At 45.8% G+C, this 23,334-nt stretch overlaps 1 protein-coding gene across 1 annotated transcript in view; it reads right to left on the bottom strand.

Moving 5' to 3' along the window:
• Aopep (aminopeptidase O (putative)) overlaps nucleotides 1–23,334 on the bottom strand; it is a 234,916-nt gene that overhangs the window by 44,521 nt on the left and 167,061 nt on the right. The window contains exons 12-13 of the mRNA XM_051151139.1: nucleotides 17,784–17,852; nucleotides 17,608–17,682 (exon numbers count right to left, since the gene is read on the bottom strand). Of these exons, the coding sequence (XP_051007096.1) occupies nucleotides 17,608–17,682; nucleotides 17,784–17,852 (144 nt within the window). The remainder of the gene's footprint in view (nucleotides 1–17,607; nucleotides 17,683–17,783; nucleotides 17,853–23,334) is intronic.

Here is a 23,334-nt window from a genome sequence, read left to right as displayed (position 1 = left end):
AACTCAAGAGATCTGCCTGCCTCTCCCTTTCGAGTGCTGGGATTAAAGTGTGCCACCATGCCCGGCTAGCTCCTCACTTTTAAACCTAGCTTGAAATGAAAACTAGAAAACCTAACACACATGATACATGTACTTGAGTGAGAAAACCTTGATACAATGTCCCACTGCAAACACAAGGGTGAATTATAATATGTTCATGTGGATGTCTTTATTGGCAGGCTGAAGCCTGCACACCCACTAAGGCACAGTGATGCAGTGGAGAATGACCTGGAGAGCCCCCAGGAACAGGCAGCTAAACACAAAAATTATAGCATAGTTATAACGCAGTTGCCCAGATGCCACAAGGTTCCTGAGGAACCTTTCTGAAACTACAACAATTTCTCGGGAAAACTTAACAAAATGCCATCCTTCCAGGTTGCCTTGGCTACCTCCTTCCTGAGAACATGAGCACACCTTAAGAACATGCACAGCGGGTGCTGAGCCTGTGTGTTCAGAGGTTCTGCTGACTGAAGGGGTTTCCAACAGCCCTTCCAAACTCTACCCATGCAGGCTAGGAGGCACACTTTACCGTGTAATGAACTGCCCAGTAACACAGTGTACATCTGGAGCCAAAACCATCCTTGTGAGCTAATCAGTTGTCTGTTCAAATATCAGTAGTCACTGTTCCTCCCACAGATGCTGGCACTGGAGAGCTATGAGGCAGCATGCCTCCTCTCTTCCCTTCCTCTCAGGAGGCTGTGTCTTCTCTCCATCCAGCCATTGCTAAAGCTGTCTTTGGACAAGCACACAAGCACACTCTCAAAACAGTCCACAGCCAGCATTCCAGGCTCCTACTGCCACTCCACATGCTTGTGAACCAGCCTAGCATTAAAGGGCTACATCCCAGTGTGCTTCCTCGTGGGGCACTCCACTCACTTGAGCAGAACACCTGCAAACCCTCAGGGTAGCCAGCAATGTGAATGACATCAAGGGCACCACACAGCAATGTGAGTGACTGGCCACATCAAAGGTACCACACAGCATTATGAGTGGCCGGCCACATCAAGAGTACCACACAGCAATGTGAGTGACCGGCCATATCAAGGGCACCACACAGCAATGTGAGTGACTGGCCACATCAAGGGTACCACACAGCATTATGAGTGGCCGGCCACATCAAGAGTACCACACAGCAATGTGAGTGACCCGGCCACGTCAAGGGCACCACACAATTTGCAGGACTTTGGCCAGGTCTGTGGCAACAGCCTAGATTCATCCAAATGTAGAAGGTGCATTTTAAATAAAGAATCCTTAAAGCCTTCCCAATTCTGTCAAGTAGGAACTGATGATTTAATTACTGACAGCACCACACAACAGGGTTTCTCAGACCCACACAAGCCTGCCTTATATTTAAATGATGCACATAATCGGAAGCACAAGCCGGCAAACATTATGTGGAGTCACAGAGAAACTGAAATAGAGAATTTAAGACACAAACATCACTTTCTCTATAAAAATTAATTTACTGTGTATTACAAACACACACCTCTTCCCCCAACTTTAAACGCTAAAACAGCTTATATCAAGGCCATGAGAAGACACTTAACTAACTTGAAGTTGCTAAAGTGTCATATGCATGACTGATGGTGGAACTCAGCGACAGAGGGGAGAGGGCAACAAGGAGGACAGTTTTAGTTAGCATGGGTAAACAATGTCTGTCTCCTTAGTATGAACCCAAAATAACAGAACACATATGGCCCTGCAAAAACTCACTAGTCTTTCAGCAGCTGGCCTCAAGTGGAAAACAACCCAACTGACTTGTAGAACAGAGCTGGATAAAATGTGGTATGTCCATACACTGGAATACTACTCAAGAATAAAAAAGGAACAAGCTATATTCCTATCTTAAAACAATGGACCTAGAAACATGCTAAAAGAATGGAAGGCAAACAGAACAGTATGCATACATATCTACATATCTTGTAACTAATTCTACTGTTATGAGGCATCCAGAAAATACAAACCTACAAAAATAACAACTACTTGTTTCCTGTGACCGGGAGAGGGGTGTGTGGATTGAAACTGACCATTTAACAGGCACTAATGATTACTCAGGGTGATGAATACATTCTAAAACTGGATTTCGGTGATGCTTGTACAACTTGACTAATTCCACAACAACAACAACAAAAATCACTGGATTGTTTACGGTATGTAAGTTATGCCTCAAGGCTATTAAAAACACAGGTAGGCATACAGCGCCTACCGCTGAAGCCCTAGGCAGCTGTGGAGCACTGGGTCTGTGCTGTGTGGCTTTTACTTTCCTGACTCCAGTGTGGAAAAGATTACATCAGGCCGTCAGTATCAGAAGAACGCAGAGATTTGCTCTTCAATTTCCTCCTGGGTAATTGAGGCATGTGGGGGAGACAGAGGCATGCAGAGGAGAAAGCATGCTCCTTCTTCATTACAGAGTTCACGCCAGGTCACGGCCCTATTAGACAGGAACCAGCTGGGCCCCGTCATTACTGCACACTGCCGGTGGGGGCGGTGCCGGGGCTTGGGAAGGGCAGAGCACACCCCACCACCAACACAAGACCTTTTATAAGAGGTGGCAGCAGACACTGAACAGTAAGGAAATGAGAAACTGGTAAAGTTCCTATGTGTAGTTCATATACCCTAAACAAACACAAGCATCTGACCTTCCACATCTCCAAGTTAGGCTGCACATGTTAAAATCAACATCAACTTAATAATTACCCATAATGAAAACATCAATCTGCTAAGCAGACAGAGTGTGCAGTGACCTGAGGTGCCCTAACTTGCTGTCCCCTCCCATCTCGGGGGGGTGGGGAGTGGGGCCTGGGAGCCAGTGCAGGGCTGCTTTGCAGAGCCCTGTACTAGTGGCCACAGGGCAGGAGACATGGAGTAAGGGCAATCTAGTGACATGCCACAGCCAGGCCACCCAGACAGCTTGCCGCCGAATCACAGAAGGTCCCAAGCAGAAATGCACCGTCACCTGCACATGCAGAAGATAAGAGAGTCAGCACAGGAAAGGAAGTAACACAAAGTGCACATGTGAGAAGATGGTCAAACTGATAGAAATGGGATGAAGTTATTTTTAGTTGCAGCCAATTTGGGTGAAAATCCATTTTATGACAAACACATTGCTGTGGAAAGAGTCAAACAGGCAGGAAGTAGGAAATGCTCTATTCATCTCCTTCCCACCAACCCCAAGAGAATTCTTTTTATTTTGAGAAGCACGTAATAAAACTGTCCTGCCTGCCAATATTCCCCTCTACTGAGAGTTACTCTGGCCTTACTGGCTGGTGATGCTGCGTACAGGCCCAGAACACGCACGCACAGGAGTCAACAGGGGCACGCAGACGCCACTGGGAACTGCTGTAGCCATCCGCTGGGTGTTACTTCCTTTGGCCCCTGAAATCTCTAGTCCTTTATTCTACTGATGGGAGGAAATGGGGAAACCAGTCCAGAGGCCTCGCCCTTCCACCGACTGTGAGAGTCTGTAGGGCAGCATGAGAGTGTTCTAAGAAGGCAAGGACTGTTCGAGGTGATGGGTGGTGTCTTCTAGTGACTCATACCAGCAAGCTCTTCTCTCATTTTCTCTTCTTTCTGGACTCTGCATGTTAGCTTCAGAGAGAAGGAGGGCACTGGGAAGACAAGACCACGACCTGCCTGCGATACTGCTCCTGTTAGCTAATGCAACATTTGACATGAAAATTATCCTACATAAAAAAATAATCTCTTCCCCCATAAAAAATTCAAGAATGCTCATAATCTAGAGAGCAAGTGAGTTTCAAGCCGTAGCAATTAGGAAGCCACAGTGAGTCCACTGGGCTTTGTCCAAGGACCCTTTTAACTACTTGAAAATGACAGCTGATTACCACGTAACAGTGCGGCTCACCTATAAAACCCTTCTAAAGTGTATCGATCCCCAATTACATAAGCAAGGCCATTCTCAGAAGCCTTTTTAATCATGCATAGCCCATTACTCATCGCTGAGGCAAACACTGCCCATGTCTGTATCATCTAAGTGCGCTTTTGTTCTAAGTCTGAGCTTAGGGAAGCATATTGTCTATTCTCAGCAAATTCTACCTGAGAATCACAGTTATTGTAAAGCCTGGCCTGTATCCTGGAGTGGGGACAAGGTGGAGATGGTAGTACTTGTTTTGAAGGCTGTTCTGGCTTCTTCTGTGCTCAGGATACCAGCAGGCACTATACTTGTGCCTGCTTACTCTTGCAGAGTGAGTTCACTTAAGATTTCACCCCAAAGCAGTAAAACAGCTCTGGTAGCTTCCACTGAAATCCCTTTAGAGGAGCCAGTGGAATTCCAGCAGAATCCCAGGGAATTTTGCTGTTTTCTGAAGACAGGGTTTCCAGTAGCACAGGCTGGCCCACGGGAAAGGCATCAGGACTGGAAGGCACAGCTACTACACCTCTGGTTCTTCCGGTTCGCACCTGTCAGAGCAACTTAACAGTGGGACATTCTAGCTGGCTCACAGATAGCATGGCAGTGTTGCTTTCATCCCAGTGGCCTGTGCTGCAGCCGCCATTTCCTGTCTGTCCTCAGCTCTAGGGTTCCTGTCCTTTTTTTTTTTTTTTTTTTTTAAAGACAGGGTCTCTCTGTGTTAGCCTTGGCTGTTAGACCATGTTAGACCAGGCTAGCCTCGAACTCACAGTGACTTGCCAGCCTCTGCCTCCCGAGTAGTTCCTGTCCCCTTAATCAGTAAAGACAAACAGCTTTAAGGCCTGAGAATGGCGCTTGCCCGGAGGCTGTCCTGATTGCATTAGCAGTCACTGTCTGAGCCATGACCACTGGCAGCATTCCGAGGTTTCCATAGACTTGAGTGGCCAAGAGGAAAAAAAGTGGAATATGGGATTTCACCCCACCTGTGTGACTCCAGATCCCAGTGTTGAGGACTGGAGAAAAATAGCAGATTTCAGCTTAATTCTAAAAGAGGTGCTGACCACAGCATCCCTCTGTGCTCAGGAAACCACACATTCTGGAAAGAGAAACCAACAGTCCAGGGATAGTTAGCATGACTACGAAAACCAAAGTGAAAAACAGACAGGGAAGTACAATGTCCTTCACAAAAGGGCACTTTGATTCAAGTACTGTTAAAACAGTCTCTGTTTTAATTCTGGATAATGTCTAATATGACACTAAGAGACATTGTAAAGGGCTGCCTACAAACTAAGGAAGCAGTCCACTTGCTGGTGACAGTTTTTCATAACAAAGGCCCAGCAAGATCTGCTTTTCCCCCAGTCTTCACGTAAGTGACATAATACATGGAACCCACATGAAGGTGCTTTCTGCACCAGCCTGTGGCCTCAGAACAGGTTCTACACAGGAAACCAGGACGACCTGTGAGTCCAGGTTCGCACCTGACACAGGTCCTAGGGCAAACTTCACCAGGAGTTCTAGAAGGGGCTAGAGGAGCAGGGCAGTGGTGCTGATGCTGCAGAGGCTCCAGGTCAGCCTGGGCCACACAGCATGACCCTGTCACAAGAAACCGAGTATGAAACTGAGCAAACCAAAGCACTGAACGGTCACTCTTTACCTTGTGTGGGGTCACTGTTGCCATCCAGCTGCTCCCTAGATGGGTCATGCTGCCAATGACTCTGCATTATACACAGGCAGCTCCGCTAAGGCCTGGTCGGCTGGTGAGTCAAAGTCAGACGCAAACTGTCAGCTCTGGGAACAGTATCTGTAGTTTCACTCCAAGGGGGGAGGCTGGTCACAGAGCAGGCCCCAGCACAAAGCAGAACTCTGGGGCCAAAAGGTACTTCAGTGGTATGCATGGCCATACTCATGGCTTTGAGGCAAAGACTCCCAACCTATGTGCACACATGACAACACAAACTCTCCACTACCAGATACCCCCAAATCCATCATTTTGTCTTCTGACAGTCTAGTGTTTGCTCACGAGGCCATGCTATTGCTGACCACTAACTATATTCCCAATCATCAGAAGCAAATGTGTCTGGGCTCTCAGAGCCAGTACGACCTGATGCCCTCCCTCCAGTATCTGTTATTTGGTTGAGGGGAGAAAGGGAGGCAGACAAAGCCTTCAGGAGTCTGGTAGCCTCAGTCCTCACTCTCCTGTGTTCCTCGCCCACTTAGAGCTCTGTCTTTCTACATCTGCCAGCAGCTTTTTCTCTAAATGCTTCTTCATTCTGCCCTCTGGTAGCCCATAGCTCTAAGGGGTCAAACCGCTACATTCCACGTGTACCACTAATTTTATCACTACAGTTTCAAAGGTGGTTTGATTTGCCCCACAAGCAAAGTCCAACAAACTGTAAGAATATTTCACAAGCTTAGGGTGTGGCTCAGTAGTAAAGCACCTTCCTAGACACTGGAGGTCTTGAGCACTACACAGGAAGAAAAATTTCCCTAACTAAATCAGCAACTCATCAAGGTATGAGCATGTACAAACATTCTGTGAAAAAAAGAAAAAACAACTAGGACACATATCCACTAAAAATATTTGAAGACTACTAGGAGGGCAGTGGGGTGGTGCCACTCTGCATTCCAACATAAGATAGCCACTTATGCTTGATTCAACACACACACACGCACATGCACGCACGCACACACACACACACACATAAACACACACTTGGTCTGCTGCAACATTACCAAAACTTCCAGGAATCAGTAATGTGTGCCCTACGAAACACACCAATTTAATGTTTCCTGCAGATGCCCGGCTGTCATAGCAGCAGCAGGCTGTCCTGTCCACTCTTTGATGGTGACGCAGCACAATCTGTCCCTGTGCATTCCTAAGCAAGCCTCGGCACAAGGCTTCTCTTTGGGATGGCCTTATAGGGTGCACTAGACTTCTCCCATCTCCCGCGATCTCCAGGACCCATACACAGTACACCCCCCTCACAGTTCATTTATCACCCAGAACGCAAACAGATCTGCCGCCATCCATACACGGGCTTACAGACAACTGGAACATGCAATAAAAAGGAGGCGTGGGAGAATCGGGAGAGCGCCGTGCAATCGTCTCCCTCTCGTCCCATAGGCAAGCTCATTTTAGGATCTCCAGTAACTGTCAGAGCAGAGCATATTCCTCCTGTTGTTTGATTTATGGCTTTCCTAGTTGTTTTTGACAGCTTCCCGCTGGTGATGATTTTATTTTGTGAACTTGCCTCAACTCTGTAGTCTTTCTAACACTACAGTGTGACACACTGTGAGACTTCCATAGTTCCAAAACACTAAGTGCTCTTTAACACTCAGACTCTCAATATGATCAGGAATATCCTAGGAAACCAGTAATCTCACAGTTTACTTTTTGTGATATAATAAATTAAAGCATGACACCCTTCTGTTTGTGAAAGGTAAGGAGCTAGGAGCGTCCCTTTCCCAGGCTCACGGCAGCTCTGCATTGCTAGCTGTGTATGCTCCCAGGGCCCACAGAGTGGCTGGGTGAAGAAACCACAGCAATGACTTACCTCGCATGAGAAACGAGTACGGATCCACCGGAAGCGCGGGTTTGCTAGAAGACAAACACTATCGGCAGCATGAAAATATGTCTCAGACTTCAGACTGGGAGAGCTGCGGCCTTTCATCTGCCTAATACGACAAACGGTGAAAAGAGATTCAGGGAAGGCTGCTGCTTCTCTGAAACACAGTGGGCCCCAGAGTAAAGCCTGGAGCCGCACAGCGAGATGAGCCATTCGCTGCTGGTGAAGAACTGGAACGGGAAGAGTCAAAGCTGAGTCTAGCTCCCAAACTGTAAAAACATTACCTCAGCGCCATGGAGGTGAAAGCCCCAATCCATATGCCTGGGGCCATCAACCTTTCTCATCGTTTTTGAAGAGGGGCCCTAAAAGCATTAAATATTTAGTGAAAGCCAGGTGTGTAGCCCAGGTCACCTTTGTAACTCTCACCAGACTCAAAAGTGGCGCATACTGAACGCTTTTACAAGTCTCTGTAGAGCTGGGCTCTGCCCACGGCCTGGAAAACCCAGCAGAGGGACAAGAGGACACTCCGGGATGCAGGGTGCTGGCAACAGCCTTAGACACAGCGCTGCATCACTCCACAGAGAGGAGGATGGGTCATCTTTAGAAGACAAAAAGGAAGCCACACCTAAGAATGCTGCCAGGACACAGAGGGCTCTGAGGCACAGGAGCTCTGCGACAAGCCAGGTGGCCTTGAAGGTGTGGCAGCTCCCTTGGGGAACTTGGGAAGACATGCAGCTTTTCAACTGCAGGCACAGGCAAGGGAGTTGGGGTTCTGGAGACTGTCCTCACTGCGAGTGGGGATGTGAGACACTCAAACTTCCAAAGTCGGCTATGCAAGGCCCTGCCACAGGCAGAGCTGCTCTAGCCCAGAGTTCCTACAAAGAGAAAAGAGATGCATGCCTGCACTAGGGCAGTTATACCCATGGTTCAGTGAAGCAGTTTCCATAGCATAAAAACTGCAAAAGATTTCCAAATATGTCTAACAACTTGTAAATGGGTAAACAAAATATAGTAAGTCCAGCCGCAGAACATCACTTCAACAAGAAGAAAATAAGACAAACTCAAAATGGAACAAACTGCTGACACACACTCTCACAGCAAGCACTGGCCTGGCATGCCTGAGATAGGGGCTCTTTTCTCCCTCAAAGTTAGACAGTCTCACAGTTATACAACTTTCTTACAATGCAAAATACTGCACATGTGTAAATTTTATGGCATATAAAATTTACCCAGCTCAGTAGTCATTGAGAGACTCAGCCCTATGCTTTATGGGCTTTGGGACAGCCAGCATCCTTCTCACGTCAGGGAGAAATGCTGAGCTGTACCCTCAGTACTGAACTAGCATGATAGCTGGGTGTACATGTCTGTTCCCAGATTCCTTCTGTGGCCCTGGGTCACGCCTCCTCCTTTACATAGCCTTCTCAGGGACACCAGACTAATAGCAGGAACTGCAAGTGAAGACTCACAGCAAGCTTTGTGAGCAGAAATAGAAGAAAAATAAAAGTATATATTCAGAGATAAACTTCCCCATTCTACATGGCTTCTTGGTATGAGCTAGGCTAATCAGTGTTTGCTTCCCTTCTTTCTCATATATAAAAATCAGAATTTTTCCACATGTATATTTGGAGATCACGGGCTGAGAAGTCTTCACTGTCAGTTTGTGGTACATGAGATGCTAAGCTGTACAGGGCCCATCATGCCCATTTGCTTTGTTTCATCAAAAAGATGCTAACTTAAAAACAAACAAAAATAAAGAAGATTCCATTTTAGCTGTGATTCTGGGAGCATGGGATATGTTCCCATTGCCAGGACATAAATCCAAAAACTCACAAGGACTGAAAATTGGGGAAACTCTGGAACTATGAATCACTATCCCTAATACTGAAATGTTTTAACTTCTTACTTTGTCTAAAAACCAAATGTTTAAAGGAAAGAAAGCAACAACCCAACCAGTGAAAAGGAGAGGTGGGTGTGCAGAACGGAGGAGACTGGGAACTGTCCGTGTCCAATATAGCCTGTTCTCACAGAGTGGGGAGCTCCTTTATCTGTTCCAGAGGACCATCTGAATGTTGACTGCAGAAATCATGGTCCCCTCTGTCCTACAAAATAACCGGAGTGAATAGCTGAATACGTCAGTGTGCCTCCATCGGCCTGGAGCAGACCCGCACCCGCTCTGCCCCTGTGCTGTGCTTTTCTTGGATCTCTGACATGGGCCTAATTAGCTTGTTTTCCCTAATTCCTTTCTCTACAAGGAGTAGTCTCTACTCCTTGCTTAGGGCTTTGTATGTCATGGATATGGAATAACATTAGTGACAAAGCTGCCGACAGAAACAGAGTTTGATAAACAATGATTCTGATATAAGGTCACATTTCTGGCCTAGGATCTCTTCATCATCCTGATTCTTGAGTGCTGGCGGAACTTGGGTGATGGGTTTCAGTCTCACTCGCAAAACCTGAGGAGATTTATTCTAAGAATGGCATTCTCAAGTAAAAGGGCCACCAGCGCTCCTACGCAATCAGCACAAATCAGACAAAAGTATTAAAACGGATTCAGTTTAATTCAGTTACTCAGTTTCCCACCATAGCTTCCAGTCTGTGTATGTATGAAGAGCTGCTTGATCAAAACAAGGTCCAGGCACGAAACACAAGTGCGGAGTGTCCTCAGGTGAACCGCATCACACAATGGGAGCCTCCGTTTCTGCTGTGTGGTTTGGGTTCTTTATCGCATACCGCTTTATACACAATTGCTGGGTCCTATGTTGTATCTTCCCCCATAGCGAGAAAGGACAGCTCATGGTTCATTAGCATACCCAGCCGCTTTTGACAGAGGGATTTTTGTACAACAAACCCAAGACAATGCTCTGGGTAAACTGGCTGACTTGACTTTTCTACGTTACTTGTTACTAATAAATAGGTTAATAGTTTTTCTGCGAACATGTAACCGAGAACACATAAACCCAGAGTTTTGTGTGAGAAAAACAGAACAGAGATGGAATTTTCCAGCTGAGAAGCTTGAGAAAGCATCCTATTCTTAAGTCACCCTTCCTGGAAGGGGCCAAGAGCACTCTCACCACCCCACATGGAGCCAGAGCTGTCCTGCATCAGTCAGCTCAAGTCTGCCTGTAGTGTCTCTACACTTCAAACACTCCAAGCACAGAGTCTAGAAAGGACATCAGAACAGCAGACTCAGACACTTCAACATACAGCGTCTCATTTGGTTTTAAGTCTGTTCATAGAAAAGTGAAAAACTGATGTTCTTAGATTTCAAACCATAAAAAAAAAAAAAAAAAACCTCAAAAGCCAAGTGGCAACTGTAGAAAGTAACTCGTAGTAAGGCACTTTTAGAGTAAAGTTTTTGGAATTTAAAGAAAAATAAGTCCAAATAATAATAATAATAATAATAATAATAATAATAATAATAATAATAATAATAATAATAATACTTTTTTAAAAAGAAAAGAAAAAGAAATCCAGGCACCCAGGCAGTGGGGGGTGGGGTGGGGGGGGAGAACAGCGATCACTCTGAAGAAAGGAAATGAGAAATATAAAATATAAAAATGAGAAATACAAGTAAAGAGATATAAGTAAAGGTCAAGTTTGAAGGACAAACTCACAACCACACGGCCATTACACAGTATTGTCACCATACCCCTTCCCAAGAAATAGACACCAGAACCCTAAAGGAAGAGACATCTCTTGAGAGTGGCCTTAAGGTGTGAAGCGAGAAGATGACTTGCGGGAGGCTGTGCTCCTCCCAAGACGGGAGGCATGCACCATTGACCCTGCTGACAATGACCCAGGGTGGGAAGTGAGAAATGACATGAAAAACAGTCAGCTTCTTCTCCACCTCATACGTGTTTACTTGGAAGCAAAAGGAAATTTCAAGTTGCGTGATAAAGGGTGAAGGAACAGGACTGGTGTCTAATTTCCTTCTTGCTCACATCACAGGATTAATATGAAAGCAGAAAGAAGGGTGTTTATAAAAAGTAACTGGAAAGCCAAATCAGACATCTCCCGCAAAACGGCAAATCTATTTCACAAATTCATATAAAAAAATGAAGCCAAGGCGGAGTGTTTATCACTTTGTGTATGTGGACTAAACTGGCCTATTCAATAAAGGGATTCTCACAGGAAAACAAAAGGCTGTGACAAACCCAAGAGTCAGGTCCAGAGTCAAGTCTTCCTGCCTCCACGCCCTCTTTTAAGAAGCCAGGAGAGCCGGAACTGATTTACTATCAGTAAAGAGCAAAACACGTAATATGGTTAACAAAATGGTCCAAGGTTGTTGGCTTTTTGTTGTTGTTGTTGTTGTTGTTTCAATTGCAGCACCAAGGTATGATTATAAAAGTCAATACCACTTGTGGGCTTTATTATCTACTCAATTCCACAAATACTTATGTGGCCACATGTGGTCTTGTCTGAGTCAGGGCTGAATACATATCAGATACACACTGGTGGCTTCTAGGCCGAATACATTTAAGAGCCTGCCTGCTCTAACACATGATTAATGGAAACAATGACAGGCCCTAACCCAAGGTGACACCAGTAGGTGCTACTAAAAATAACACATCTTATTAGTGCCATATGAGCCCAGGCACAAAACAGCAGCTCATTAAAATGCCTAAGTCGAGAGAGACTGCCAACGAAAGCATTCTGTCACAGGAATGAAATTAATGCTGCCTATAAAAGTAACTAAAGAGCCACAAAACGTTCTTCTCCCACCCCTCTTTTCCAGTCTAAGTCTTATGTTTTATATGAAAATAGCTTTCATCTTTCGATGCATGGAAGAATTGGCTGGCATCACATACACTAAAATCAACACAAGTGTAATTATCTGCACACTTTCAGGTGTTTTCAAAATACATGCTGGTTGAAATTTTCTTAATTTAGAAATGTGTGCTTTGTGCTGGTGGGCGAGGACTAAGAAGAATTTCAAGATACTGCCGAAACATTATTTTTAGAGCGATTGTTTGACTTGCTTATAGTGTACCTACTTAACACAGAGTGTGCGACAGTCTGCACTGTCTGTGTCATGCTGTTGGTTGGGACGTTCACATCAGCTGCTGCACATAAATCACTCAGAGCTGGGCTTGACGCACGGCGAGTGTTAGCTATCGGTGCGTTAATGGTTCCATTCAGAGAGTCTCTGAGTAAGTGCCTGAGGATGAGTGGGTGACTGCGTGTTATGAGTAAGTGCTGAGGGCAGGCTGGTCATTGTTCTAATTTTCCTGTTATACCAGTTTAAAGCTGGCAGGGATTTCAGGACACACAGAATTGTCAGAACCCCTTCTGGTTTTAAATTACAGATTCTTAAAAAAGAAATCAATCTATGGAACAGATGAAAGTTTAATGATATAAAACTACATGAATCATACTGTCTTTCTGAGGCTACAAAATTATATTTTATTGGCAATTTTTTTTCTTGGTCCAGCTTAAAGAAAGCAAAAGATGTCTAGATCTTGTATGATATGATCTGACATCAGATTTGGAAATACAGTGTTCAATAAAGTATCTGCTCAGGTTAAATACAAGGGCAAGAGGAGGTGCACAAACAAGGCCCAGGTACTTGGGAGGGCCTCAGCACCTCGAGCACACCCCTCTCTCTTCATAACAACTTTTCATGAATTACTCTACCTCCATCACTCACATAAGTCGCTCTCCAAAGGCAAGGCACAGGACACAAAGGCCCTCTCTGAGGAGGTGGAGGGCGGCTGGTAATCCATGAGAACCCATAATGCTTTACTATGGAAATCAAGAATCAAAGAAGCTATGGTATGAGCCCATGGCTCCACAAGTATGGATTCTCACAGAGCAATAGTGCGCTCAAAAAGAGGCAAGGACATCAAGCCTAAGAAACACCAGGGGAGCCTTGCCTCAGGCTTAAGGGCGGCTACTCAAACCCACCAGGTTGCTGGGTGCAGGGAGTGGCTCCCAGTAAGTGTGGGTACTTGGTTGCATGTCCCAAGCTCTCAAAGGCTGGTTTTCCTGGTTTGTGCCTCAAAGGTACAACAAGCGAGTGATGCCTATCAGCTGCTATGGGCTGCTGCGGGTCCAGAAAATAGTTACATAACTTAAAAAACAAAAAACAAAAAAAATCTTAAATAAATACTAGTTTCCAGAATTACAACTGAGTATAGAAGACTTACGTCACAAAAGACAAACAGACTGGTAAGATACTTAAAGCCTGAACCACCTACCTTTAACATTCTGAGTGTGCACAGCAGGGCTGCAGCAAGCGTGTGCAGCACACCTCCAAAGGAGGAACCTGTGTGAAGCATGCAGACCTCCCTGGGCTCAGATTTAAAGACCGTCATGAATTATTACCCCAGCAGAGATCACCACCAATTATGTGTAACACGAAAAATTATGTAGAAGCAGAGTAAAACGTTCCCAACTTTAGGATTTTACCGGAGCGAGAACAGAGCTGACTGCTTCATGCCACTGGCCATGAAAAGCTCTTCAAGACCCATGTGCCCCATGCTCCCGTTCGGTCTTTATATTTAACCGGGGCATTTCACTCTAAGTTTCAGCAAACTGTTAGCTCGGCTCCCAGAGACTGGCTCACAAAGGCCGGCCCACCTCACCCTGGATGCTTGCTTCAGACACACCAGACATAGGGGACAGCTTGTGAGTCACCCCAGTGGCTGGAAAGGAAGCCTATGAATGCTTCTAATCCCAGCACACACACAAAGGCTGAAACGGAGATGGCAAGAGCCATTCTCTGTAAGTTATTAGATGTACAGAAGCCAAGAAGACAGGTTCTTTTCAATCTAACAATAGAAATTTTCTTCCTTTAAACTTCAACCACATTTTACTTAAAATACACTTTTTGTAAGGTACTGTCATATTACATATTTCTTAGAATAATGAAGTTATATAAACTTTATTCACATGTATATACCTTAAAATATTAGCCCTTACTCTCAAATAAGGATGCATAATTTGTGTTTACCTTTGAGTTAAAAGCGAATGTGTTCTTCCAAAGCCAATAATCATGCAGCAAAAGCTATTATTTTTAACGTGCAGTTTTCACTGTCAAAATCACAACTGCAACCCCACGGAGGCCCACGGAGCTGGCCTAGAGTGTGCCACTCATAGTCTCACTTTTCTGTTACAAAATGTATTCAAGCTAAATAACAGGCATTTGAAATAACAGAAAAAAGAAGAATATCAGAGTGAATGGACAAACCTTCCGGGAGCAGGAGAAGGGAATCTGTGGTTACGGCAGTGGAGAGAGAGACACGGAGCTGGGGCCACATGGACATGAACATCAAGGAGCACCCCAAGAAGCCAGGAAGGGAAGAATGGTGGTACTCCAGAAAGATCTGACAAGTCCTTAACGATGGCTCTCTGGTAAACAGAAATGGCCAGAAAGAAAAGCTTCAAGAGACCAGGGGAGTCCGGAGAGACTTCTGGCCACTTCTCTCGGTGGCACAGTCACTCGGCTTGCTCCGCTTGCTTCCTCACGGTGAGCACAAGCAGACTGCACTGCTTTTCTGGCTGAACTGCTCAGCTAGTATTTCAGGTTCCATCAGACTATGCCCACCATTTAGCGTCTGCGACAATTTCTTTAAGGGGAAAAAAAAAAAAAAGTCTCCCATAAAATGACATTCTTTCCACACGGCTCTGAGCCTGGCCTGCTGCCCTGGCTGTTTTCCTTTCTCGAGATAGCCAAGAGGTTCTGTTTTTCACCAGGCAGCAAAAGCTGCACCCGCCTATGGAAAGGGAAATAGTGCAGTTAGTAGCACAGGCCCCTTAGCCTAAGCCACCCAGATCTAGTCCACAATTTAACTGAACCCACCAAATCCAGCCCAGTCCAGTCTAAGCTAGGTTTGAGGAGTGGAGGACAGGGAGGGAGGACAGCTGATCATAAGGGCAGAGGACAGGGACAAAGAGGACAAAGGCTCAGACAGGTCTAGGTCTAGGTCTAGAATCTACACACCTAGAATCTACGCACACTTTCTTTTTGGTCTTGTCAAACTAGTGAAAGTAGAAACATGCAAGTGGGGACACAGAAAGCACACATGGGTGAACTTGCTTGTGGCCCAGCAGACATTTTGAATTTTGTTTTCATTTTTATTTTAAGATAGGGTCTCTTTACATAGCCCTGGCTCTCCAGGAACTAGGTTGTCCTTGAACTTATAGAGGTATGCAGCATACCTTTACCTCTTGAGTGCTAGGAACTAAGGTATGAGCCACCAAGCTCAGGGTTTTTTCCATGTAGATATGGCTGTCCTGAACTCACTTTGTAGACTAGCTTGGCCTCAAACTCACAGTGATCTTCCTGCCTCTGTCTCCCAAGTGCTGGGATTAAAGGCCCAGCAGACTTTTTTTGTTTTTTTTTTTTAAGTAGCTTATCAGAATCAACATTCAGCGGCCTGCTGGGGTTTCCAGCAGCACAGGATCAAGTCCTATCACTGAACTTGGGTTGAACACTCACCCCCATGTTCAATCTACACTTTAAAAATAGAAACACCCCCTAGATCCTGGCATGACTTTCAGATCCCATTCTAATGCCAGGATCACAGATTACACTCCTCACCTGGCCCTTCAAAGTGCTGGCCTTACTTTGTCAAACATCGGACTTCCCCAGCTTTCACAGAGGAAAAGTACTCTTTGGGGCTGGCTGAACCTGGGAGAAAGGAGTGGAGACACCAACACAGACACACACCACTGGCACATCTGATGTCCTTGCACTCCCAGAAAGGAAGGCCATCCAATTCAGCTTCGAGTTCTTTAAAACCATGACCCACATTGTCTAGGAAGAGAGTGAGAGACGCATTTTCCAGGTTTAATAGGCCACAGCAGAAGGCTGCCTGGAGGAAGAGCGGCCACTGTACTGGAAGGTGGATGCCTCAGCTTTCTCACCTCCCCAGTTCTCAGAGGCTGTTAGTGCTCCAGGTTTTGGTAGCCGCAATACCAAGTACTTGATAATGGCTTGTCTTTTTACCATGTGTGGGTGATCTTATTTTTTTGTTTTGTTTTGTTTAATGTTTAGATCAACAAATGTTTGTTCAAGTGCTAGGCATACCATACTGCTTTTCATTCTTGAGATATTTTATGATCTCATTCATCGGTCACAAATCTTTTTAAAGCCACCTAAATTGCGAGAGTACAACATCATAACCTGCCACAGCATGCTAAGGTACAGCCGCAAATCCATCTGTTTAAAAAGAGTTATTTTCTTATCACTGTTAAGTTGACATACACAGCTCACTCTTTCCAAGGCTGGGAGGGCACTTCTCACACACTCTGGGCCCCTTGCATGCCAGCAGCCCTGAGGCTAGCTAGTTCTTTTGCCAGGTCTTGTCCAAGTGGCCCTGAGTGCCCTTAAGTGCATGCTAAAACTCCACACGGTCATTGCTGCGAGCTCGGTGCACGTTCTCAGACGCTGAGATGCCCATACTAAGGCAACACATTACAGGCGCTGGCAGCATTGCTATCAGCAAGAATTTGGCTTCCAAACCCAGTGATTCATCATCTATCCTAGTGACAGAACAACAACACACCGCTATTTTAGTCCCTTGGTGCTATCACCCTCCCATCCCAACTGCAAAAGAATATTTAAGCAAAACTGACAAAATCAAAGCATGACGTTAATATTTGCCCCTTTTCAGTAAGTAAGAAAGGGGCTAATAGGCTACTCACCTGATTTCAAAATATTTATCACAAGTTTCAACTCTGCGCATTCACAAGGGGCAGCAGGGAGCAAGGTCTACAAATTAACTATTCAAATTCTAAATTCAGGAGGATAAACTCGCCGAGCAGAAAGGAAATTCGGTCCTGGCATGTCTGAAGTTGACCACTTCTCATATTGCCCCTCCTCATTTCCCACAGGATCCGGGGTAGGGGTTTGGCTGCATGGGGCCCATGTGCTACTGCCTGCCTGTGGCGGTCTCCCTGGGAAGCCGCTTTCGTTTCTCAGGGGCACCTCTGCAACGTAAGAAGCACCTGAGAGGCCCCCATCCCGCTCACAGCGGACACCACTTTTGTCTGTAGCCCACACAGGTAAAGCGATTTTTTTTTTCTGGAAATTTAGCACAAACTCCCAAAACGCTATTCTAGTAAGGAGACCGGATCCTGGGCACCAGGCAGCACACAGGAGCTCCTGCAGCAGCACCCGCCAGGGCCCCCTACCTTTTCAAAGGCGGCTTCTTGCTTCCCACGATTGCGTTTTCGGGGTCTGCGGTTCACGCGAATCCATTTCGCCACCTGAAGTCAAAACCCAACAGCATTTCAAGCAGGCCCTGGTGCCAGCGTCTGCCTCACCTGGAGCAGCTGACGCTGCGGTCACCTCTGCCCGCCACACTCACCTCGGAGCCCACTTGCCGTGCCAGTCCACTCGGCGCGCAGTCCTCGGCCTCGCGCTCCTCCTGCAGCGCCTGCGGGGAGAGCGAGTCAAGTTCACGGAGCCCAGCGCCACGGCGCGACACCTCCGCGGGCGGGCGGGCGGGCGCAGGGCGGGGCGGGGCCTGCCTTAAAGGTGTAGGCGCCCAGGTCCCGGCTGGTATTGTTCTCAGAAAGCACCCTCTGTAGGGGCCCGCGCCCCCACGTGTCTCTCACTCCATTCATCCATCCACGAACACAACACACCTCTCGGTCTAGTCGCGGGATGGAGGGACCCTGAGGCCGGGATTCGTGGGAGAGGAAGCAACTTTCCTGCCAGCACCACCAGGGTGGCAGGTGACCTAGGGTCCCCTGTGCAGGGCCTGCTCACCCCAAGGGTGGAAAGGGGGCGCAGGGTGGGGGTGGTGGGCGCTCCTGTTTTACAGCCAGGGATGGTGGACTCTCCCATTTTCCTCCGTCCCAGCGCGCCAGCCAGGCCTGAGGAGAGGCTGCCGTGCTGCCTGGGCTGGCTGATTCTGCCTCCCTTTAACTTTATCGTATTTCTTTAAAGAATGTCTGTCGGGCCGTCTTTATTGCTACTCCATCCTTCTTTCAAGATCAAAAGGTTTAGATCAAAGCCAAGATCAAACTCCGGACTTTAAATAGAAGCAACTTTGCCATGGAGTGCTTTACACAAAGAGGAGCTGCCTAATGAGACATCAGAGTGGAAAACTTTATTGTACCTCCATTCCCAAGCACAGCCTGACCCTCATGTGGCCACTAAAGACAGCTATGTCCTAAAATAAACAACAGGCCTCCTCGGGTAGGGGATTCTTAGCAGGGTTTCTATTTCCAGAAAGGCAAACCAAACAAAAACAACAAAACCTAACTCTAGAATGTAAGTAGATGCAGTCAGTTCTGTACCTCACTACACAGGTACAAAAATGCACATTCATTTGCTAAGTATCTTAAAGTATTAAGTGATCTTACTTAGCAGTTCAACCATTACATCCAGTTTTCCCCTGCTTTAAGGGCAATGCACAGAAACAGTGCTTTGGAAAGCCTGGAAGCACACACAACAAACAGATAAAAGTGATCACCAAGGCAGAAAGAGACCTTTGAAGAGACTAGCCAAACTCCAGAGTCAGTAGAAGCCCATCCTGGCAGATTCTGCCTTTCCTCAGTGGCTTCTCCCCTTGGGTGTTCACCAGCTTGAGTAACACTAGCACAAACACCTTAATGCAGAGAGTTTATTAAGAAGAGAGAGAACTGTTGCAAATTAAGCTTTACACATACACATCTATGAGAACCCATTACAGCTGGACAGTATCAAAAGGCTTTTTTTTTCTTATAATTTTCATTTGGTTGTAATCTCAAGCACACATGTGAAAATTGTTCCCAAATCCAAAACTCTCACGGAGCCATGGGTAACATCCTAGAAGCACAGATCTGGGTGTGCACAAGAGCTCTGACTCAGACTGAATGGCCCCAGTGTGTTCCTGTGTCCCACAATCCCTTCCACAGAGAAGCCACCAGTGTCTTTCCAAAGAAAAGTGCAACCCCTGCCTCTGGCCTCTACCCCAAGTACCATGTTGAAGCTCAAAGTCTAAATTCCCCAGTGTCCTAGTAACACCTTGCCTAGATCTGCTTCCATCACTCTGCCTCTGAGACCCCATTTTAAGAGCAGTTTTAAGTTGTCAGACCTTCAAAAAGCATATATCTTACACCCCTACCCGGCACTCCTCTCATTACCATTGTGTAATATATAAAATGCAGTTACATTTTGCATTTCTTATGTCTGACAAGCCGGTGTTAAGATAGTGAAATTAAACCCACATCATGCATTAGGCTCACTCAGTATAGCATAATGTCTATGGCTATTTATTTTTTCATTTATCGTGTGGGTACACATGTGTGGGAGTGTGGTGTGGACATGCCACATCATGTGTGTAGAGGTAAAAGGACAATTTGTTTAAAGGAGGTCTCTCCTATCTCAAGGGATATGGGGATAAAACTCGGGCTATCAGCAGTGGCAGCAATCACCTTCAACTGCTAAGCCATCTTGCCACCCTATTATTTATTTTTTTTACTATTAACTGATTAAATGTCTATCTCCATAACCACACTCTAAGCTCCTGAAAGGGCAACAGACTATTTCTTTTGTTTTACATTTTTGTCTAGTAACGAGGACACTGCCCAACACACAACAGACATTAAAGGTGAAGGGAAAGTGAAAGGATAGCTCAATGGGTAAAAAGCGCTTTCTGCCAAGCCTGACAACCTGAGTTCAATTTCCAGGGTCCACATGGTGGGGAGAGAAAACTGACTACACTCACTCCGTGGCACCTGTGCCAACACACAATCAATCAATCAACAAATGTAATAAAAAATCTCTTTAAAATGGATAGAAGTAGACAGGAACAAAGAAACACATGACACACAGTTCAAGGGGGTTGAATCTTATGGTGATTATTTCTCTAATTAACTCCAATTTCTTTAACTGCTGGAATATCACCAATTGTAAAAAGCACAGAATTGTACATTTGAGAGAAAAAAAGAAGGACATGGTTCTAAAATGACTAACTTTTTTTTTTTTAAAGGTTCCTGTACAGCAGTAATTCAAATTATTTCTTGGTAGTGGGAGCTGAATTGAACCCAGAATGGAAGATTAACATTTTCATTGTTCAACACAACCTGAGGCTATTTCTCTGTTGTTTACCTTAAGCTGTCCTTGCTTATGAGTTGACACAAATGTCAGCAGTCTGTGGAGAAACCTTTAAAAGCACTGAAAATTTGCAGTCAGGGATGGATAGTCTAGCGTTTCCCGGAGTGGTATAAAGGACTGTCTTATGTTTGAACTATATCTTTGTAAATCCCTCAGCTAGTTGACAGGCATGTTTGGAAAGGAAATTTTTCTAAGCAACTTTGTCAAAGCAGTTGGTAACAGTTGAAGACAATTTCAGAGCCTGAGGAAACACCGCTGCTTTTAAACAAAAGCAATGCTAAATGCAGAACTGGAGATTATTTTCACAGAGAAAGTCTTTTCAATCAATTTTCTTTTAGTGGAAGAGGAAGTCACTCCTCTCACAGGAAAGGGCAGTGATGCTGACCTCGCACCACACTGACAGGGTGGGTGCCCTCTTCCTGCTTCTATCTGGCGGGTGAAGCACAGCACAGAGCAACAGGGAGCGTCCACAGGAAGCCCTGTAGGGCAAACATAGGGAGCCCTTTAATTATTCCCACAGACAGCAGATTATGTTCCCCTGGGCCAAGCCAAAGGAGAAGGAACCATCTACAGAGAGAAGCCAAGGACCTGGCTCCCACACAAGCCAAGGGCCTGTTCCTAACATATGCCAGGCTTGGTGGCCCACACTTGTAATGTCAGTGCTGGAAAGGCTGTGACAGGACTAAGAGTTCTGACCAGCCTGAGCAACAAACAAACAAACAAACAAACAAACAAACAAACAGAATAGCAGGATAGCAGGTGTCTGCTGGGTCTGTTATTTTCAGATTAAGTAAGTCAGGGTTACAATGGACTAAATGTCACAGCTTTAAAATGTACATGAATGTATGCCCCGCTTCCTCTGAGTTTAGAAGAATGCACACAGCTGGAATGTTACTGTCTGTATCCTCAGGATTATGATGAAGGCTCTAGTTTCTTTCTGAGGGGAGTTTTAGCCCTGTTAGGTGGGTATAATTCCACAGCATAGTTTTTGGAAGAGAAACATACCTCACATCGGATGGCCCACTATGGGCTCAGCTCCCTGCCCAGGCTTATGTTTTCTGGTCTGTAAGAGTAGCTCTGACCTCATCAGTATTACCCAGAATGCTCTGCAGAGCCCAACCTAGTGGACAATGTGTAAGATGCTTTCCGTCTCCTCTTCTTCATTGTTCTTTTAGTCCTGAGGACTAAGCCTTGGCATTAACATACCCTAAGCAAGGACTCCACTACTGGCTGTGCTCTCTGCCGCAAGCTGGTCAGCTCATGATCCCCTCTAATGAGCTAAGGAGGGCACACACAGTCTTCCCAGACAGCCCAGACTACTGACAGTCAAGCTCCTTCCAGGGACATGAATGAGTTAATTCTTGAGTTGAGCCAGCCCTCCATAAAGCTGGCCCTGGACTTCATCTTCCTGTACTCTAGGAATGCCCTCCTACCATGCAGGTCTGGTGAGATGCCATCAACCCTTTTTGGAGGGACATCGAGAGAAAAGGCCCCATAAATCCACTGCTGTGCTTACCAGAAAGGGGATATTTGCATTCATTATTTTTACCTCTCCCTGGTAATGATGTGAGGAATGGTCAGACCAAGGCACCTTGTTTTTTTTTTTTTATCTCATCACTGTAGTTTATCCATCCTTCCAAAACCTTGGGGCTTTGGGGCCCTTCTAAGCCAGGACAGTTTGCTGGATACTATCTATGCTCCTTGCCCATCTTCCTGCCAAGTTCCGCCATGCTGTGTGTTTCTGCTTTGGAAGCTGCCTTAATTCCATTTTGACCAGGAGAGGTCTGAATAAATAAAAGTATTGGGGTTTTATTTCCCCCTTTAATTTCCATTTCTCCTTGGTGGGCTGCAAAGTCTCCATTAACACAACACTTGGAAGTTAAGTGTGAAAGCCATGGCCGTATGATTCCATACATCACAAAGTTCAAAGAAAATATTAAGAAACACCAGTCGAGATAATACTACATACGCACCACGCAAGTGTCATAAAAACGTTGACCAACCAAATGTCTTACCTTAATGATATCAAAGCCAGAGGACAGGGCCCGTAAAGCACCAACTCTCAGAGATCACAGTAGAACTACAGTGACTGGTAGACAACAGAACAGTCTGGTTCCAACAGAAGCAGTTTCCACAGTACTGGACACCCAAGCTGCTCTGCCTGTGCCTCATGAGGTCCCAGCTGAAGAACGGAGACAATGGGTCTCAGGCAATTCCAGAGCCTTGTCACTTCATATAGCCTACCCCTTTAATTCTGACTGGAACTGTGACCACGTCTCTTTTGGAATCTTTGTATTATATGGATCTGATTTACCTCAGGTCTGTCAAAACATAGACCGAAATGTAATCCAAACCCATTTGGATCTGCTGAAAGAGGCACTGCCGTACACCCTTGAACATGAGTGTGGCTGTAGCTCTTTAGTGTGTGGGTGTGTACAGATGTGCATGCCTGTGTGCATGTCTATGGGGAGGCAAGAGGCCAACTTCAGGTGTTGTTCCTTGGGAGCTATTCACTTTAACTTTTGAGACAGGGTCTCTCATTGGGCTGGAGCTTGACAAGGTGGCTGATCTCCCCAGTATTGGGCTTTGTTATTATACGTGTTCTGTGGATCAGACTCAAGTCCTCACACCTGCGTGGCAGGCATTTTATTAACTGTACCATCCCCCTAGCCCCTGATTGCAGGTCTTTATGTGACCTTGACATTCACTTGCTGACACTATAACCTTAAAAAATGGTCACGGGTGAAATACAAAATTACATACTTTCTATCTGCAATTCCTACTTCTAAATGCTCTTTGAGAATCAGTATGTG

This window comes from Acomys russatus, chromosome 9, assembly GCF_903995435.1.
Source record: "Acomys russatus chromosome 9, mAcoRus1.1, whole genome shotgun sequence".
NCBI classification, from domain to species: Eukaryota; Metazoa; Chordata; class Mammalia; order Rodentia; family Muridae; genus Acomys; species Acomys russatus.
This window is presented reverse-complemented; position numbering and strand designations above follow the sequence as displayed.